The sequence below is a fragment of the Grammomys surdaster genome, unplaced genomic scaffold, assembly GCF_004785775.1.
Source record: "Grammomys surdaster isolate TR1022 unplaced genomic scaffold, NIH_TR_1.0 288435, whole genome shotgun sequence".
Taxonomy (NCBI): domain Eukaryota; kingdom Metazoa; phylum Chordata; class Mammalia; order Rodentia; family Muridae; genus Grammomys; species Grammomys surdaster.
The window spans coordinates 9,508-13,811 of NW_021625490.1; the positions used below are offsets into that span (position 1 = coordinate 9,508).

The following is a 4,304-nucleotide window of genomic DNA, read 5'->3' on the forward strand; positions in this document are numbered from 1 at the left end:
TCTCTCTCTCTCTCTCTCTCTCTCTCTCTCTCTCTCTTTCTTTCTTTCTTTCTTTCTTTCTTTCTTTCTTTCTTTCTACCTCTCAGATTTTATTCCCCTCCCGGTCCACCCTCTGACTGTCCCATATCCTATACTTCCTCCCTGCCCCACTGTCTCCACATGGGATCCAGCTCAAGGGGAGACCCCAAGACCTAATACTCTTACTGAGGCGATGGAGTGCTCACAAAAAGGGACCTATCATGACTGCCCTCCAAAAGACCCAACAAGCATATGCAGATATTTGCACCCAACCAATGGACAGAAGCTGCTGACCTCTGTAGTTGAATTAGGAGAAAGCTGGAAGAAGTTGAGGTACCAGTTTCTATGACCCCATAGAAAGATCAGCAGTCTCAATTAACCTAGACCCCCGAGATCTCTCAGACACTGGAACACCAACCAGGCAGCATACACCAGGTGATATGAGGCCTCTAACACATATACAGCAGAGGACTGCTGGGTCTGGGTTTAGTCAGAGAAGATGCACCTAACCCTCAAGAGACTGGTTGGTATTTCTGAAGCTTTAATTATTAGAATCATCTTTCTTTTTTTGTTTTTTTTGTTTTTTGTTTTTTTGCTTCATCTTCACATATTCTAGGACTTACAGAAACATTATAACTAAATACATTAATACTAACTACACTCACTTACATGATACTATGTGGCAGACACTCACCTCAGTGCTTTGTGTGTGCTGTCAGTTATTCTTAGTGACAATCTCATCAGGCCACTACTACCTATACTTCAAAGATTAATTAATTTATAATTATTAATAATAATTAATTAACAATATTTAATCTCTGAGAAATTGAGCAAATTGCTGCAGTTACATGTAAGGTTGAAAGTCTTAAAAAAGTGAAATATTGCAGCAGTGGGATAAAATATTGGACAAATTAGAAAAGATGGGCCTGTTGTAGTAATTATTTAATCTTGGCCTCTGGTTAAGCCAACTATCTAAGCTGCAGTGGCTCAGCCACCATGTTTCTCAGCCGGAGGCCATGTGCGGGCAGCAGCCAGAAACACCAGCCCTGCCACCCACGAGACACCAGTATGGGAGATGGCTCTGCCAATCTTCTATGCTGTCTCCACAAGGCTGGACATTGCCCAGACCATTCCGCCATCCATGTGGGCCCAGTAAGAGAATGAGACTCTAATGCTTAAAGGTCAATCAAAGGCTTTATATGTTTGATAATGATTAATAACAAGATGCTCATACAATCAGAAGTGTAACCCAATACCCAACCTAGATATACCAACTACCTTTGACTGCTACAGACACGTGAACATCCACCTCCATCTCCTCTCTCTCTCTCTCTCTCTCTCTCTCTCTCTCTCTCTCTCTCTCCCTCCTCTCCTAGCTCCTCCTCTTCCTCCTCTCCTCCTTACTCCTCCTCTTCCTCTCCTAACTCCTCCCACCTTAGCTCCTCCTACATGGGCCCATGAAGCCTTCAAACAATATTTAAAAAGCAGAAGCAAATAAAAAGTTGATGAAATTTATTACACCAAAATTAAGGATTTCTATTCAGCATAGAGTAAGACAAATGAATACATAGATATCACAGGGAGGGAAGTAATCGAGAGGAATGAAGCACTAGAAAATAAAAGTCTATCACTTCCCAGCCTGATATAAAATCAGTAAATGGAGTTATCAAACCCAGTAAACTCTCTCAAGGTAAGCAGATGGCAGCCACTGAAAATGGAATCATCAGGTAAACCAAGTCCAAAGTCAAGCAGGATACAATTGTTCCAGAACGCATTTCACACAACATGTATTGCCCCTGCTATTAAGTAAAGACAAAGCATTAGAAAGTATTACTCCAGATTAGATACATAGAACCTGCAGGATTAGAAAGGTGAGGTGGAGGTTAATGTAACATAATAAATATATGCAGTACACATTATTATGTTACATTAATTATATACTTAGAGGCCTGACCCTTTAGGGAGAAGGCTATAAATAGGAAAGGTGAGTAGCCTTCCCTGTTCACTTGCTGGAAATCTTTAGTTTTAAGAAATAGAAAATCTCTCTAAAGATGTTCCTATTGAAATGACAAAGCAGTGCCTCAATAGGTCTCAAAAACTTTGACCTTGAGTTCCAGGGTTTTCAAGATGTAGAGGCGGCATCTGTGAGCTGCCATTGACTTCCAGGTTCAGAGTACACACAATTGTGTACTTAACTGGTTCCATAATCACTGAGAGTGGGGTTCACTTTGTTTGGCAGTGCACAAACCCTACCTCTTGTTGGGTCTAAGACCTTCTCTGGAACCTATTGTCCCTGTCTCTGGACTGTCTCAATTTGTTCATAAATCCCCTTTCTGACAGGAAGATCACGGCAAACATTCTATCTAAGCTACCCGCAAGGTTCCTCTGTTTTACAAGAGAGTGAATCCTCAGTCTGTATTTGTCTTGGAGAGGCACATTGTCTTTTCACTCTCTTCTGAGCCTTTGTTGGCATCCAGGGGTCCGAATTATAAGTCAGCAGAGACCTCAATTTCCCCTGTGGATGGAGACGTGGCACTGGCCCTCTGTGCTCGGTCCATGGAGACGAAGGGCAGCCATTTTGGCAGGGATACCGCTGTATGCCTCCGAAACAGCTGCCAGAGGTACTTCCGGAACCGTTCACCCACAAAGACGTAAATGATTGGGTTGACACAGCAGTGGGTGTAGGCAAGTGCTTCAGTTATCATCAAGGACAGGTCCACCTGTTGGCTTCTCAAACAATTATAGGTGAACAGGACATCTTCAAAAGCAGAAACAAAGGCAGCCAGATAATAGGGAGTCAAGAGGAGGAAGAAGAGAAGTGTAATAACAAAAATCAGACGCATGGCTTTGGCTTTCTTCTTATTGGGTCTTCTGTGTAGAACAATGATGATCTTCGTGTAGCAGATAATCATGGCCAACAGAGGCAAAATTAGTCCAAGGATGTTCATTGTTAGAGCCTGAAACCTCAAAAACCGTGACAGGCTTTTCCTGGGCAAAACTGCTTTGCAGGTATAGTAAGTGAACTCCATCTGGCTTTTGAAAACATACAGACAAGGAATAGAAACCAAGGTAGCCAGGACCCAGGTAATGATGCTACTGATGATGCCAAAAGTAACAGTCCGGGCCTTCAGGGCAAACACGGCATGGACAACAGCTAGGTATCTATCAATCGTAAGCAGGATAATGAAAAACATGTCGCTATACAAGCCCAGGTAATAAAATCCAGACAGAAACTTACACATGGCATTACCAAAAACCCAGTCTCCTTTCATGATATAGTCAACCCAGAAGGGTAATGTGGAAAGGAAGACCAGATCAGAGATAGCCAGGTTGAACAGGTAGATGCTGGTCATGTTTCGAAGCCTCTTGTGTTGTATGAGCACCAGAACCACCAGGACATTGCCTATCACGCCAATGACGAACACCAGAGAGTACAGGGGAGTCAGCACTGTGATTCCAAATGCCCTCACATTGATGCTGAAACATAATAATGCAGGTATGAAGTTATCCTCGGTATCTGTGTTGTGGGAGGGCTCCGTTACAGCTGGACTCTCCATTGTAAATTCTTCTACAGGACACGGACAATATTTGTTTTGCTGTTAAACACGTAGGACTCTGGAAAACAAAGACAAGGAAATGCTTATATTTCTTCAACCGATTGAACTATTTGCTAGTGGCTAGAGTTTACCAAACCCTGAAGTTGAAATGGTGAAAAGGAGTGTTCACATCCTTCCTACCTACATTAAACTAGTAATTTAATAGAGTTACAGAAAAAAAAGTGTGTAAACAATTTACTCAGTGATTTCACCTGTGGGTGAGTAAGAACAACACAAAAGGGGACTTCACAGCCCTCTTCAAACTGAAGATTCTTAAGTGATCTACCCCTACCCAAGGGCTTTAGACATTGGACTTAGTATTTAAAACCTCTTGAGGATATACTTTATTCCTATTTTATAGGTCATGTCTCAGGGGTGCAGTGTCGGGAACTGTGCCCCAGGACACAGAATGGTGAGAATGAGGGCTTGCATTGAAACAGAGGATGCTCAAACCCAGCCCTACAGCTATTGGACTTTCCAATCACTAATCAAAATGCTGTGACTGCTTCTGAAGTCTCCACAAAGACTCTAGAAAGAAGGATAGTCTTGGCAAAGAGTAGTAAACCCAAGAACCTCATGGATTTCAATAAATAAATATTCTTAAATGTTCTTAGAGGGCAAATGGCCTTGTCACCACTTGAAAAAGTTTCCTTCCTTCCTTCCTTCCTTCCTTCCTTCCTTCCTTCCTTC

The 4,304-nt window shown here is 42.4% G+C and overlaps 1 protein-coding gene across 1 annotated transcript; it reads right to left on the reverse strand.

Moving 5' to 3' along the window:
• Positions 1-1,519: 1,519 nt before the first annotated feature.
• LOC114616119 (C-C chemokine receptor 1-like protein 1) lies at positions 1,520-3,636 on the reverse strand. Its single transcript, XM_028761642.1, has one exon. The coding sequence runs from the start codon at positions 3,573-3,575 to the stop codon at positions 2,505-2,507; it is 1,071 nt and encodes a 356-aa protein (XP_028617475.1). The 5' UTR covers positions 3,576-3,636; the 3' UTR covers positions 1,520-2,504.
• Between the last annotated feature and the right edge of the window lie 668 nt (positions 3,637-4,304).

Bases quoted from the DNA above. Each gene is read 5' to 3' on its own strand.
- LOC114616119 (XM_028761642.1), bottom strand. From the start codon at position 3,575: ATGGAGAGTCCAGCTGTAACGGAGCCCTCCCACAACACAGATACCGAG.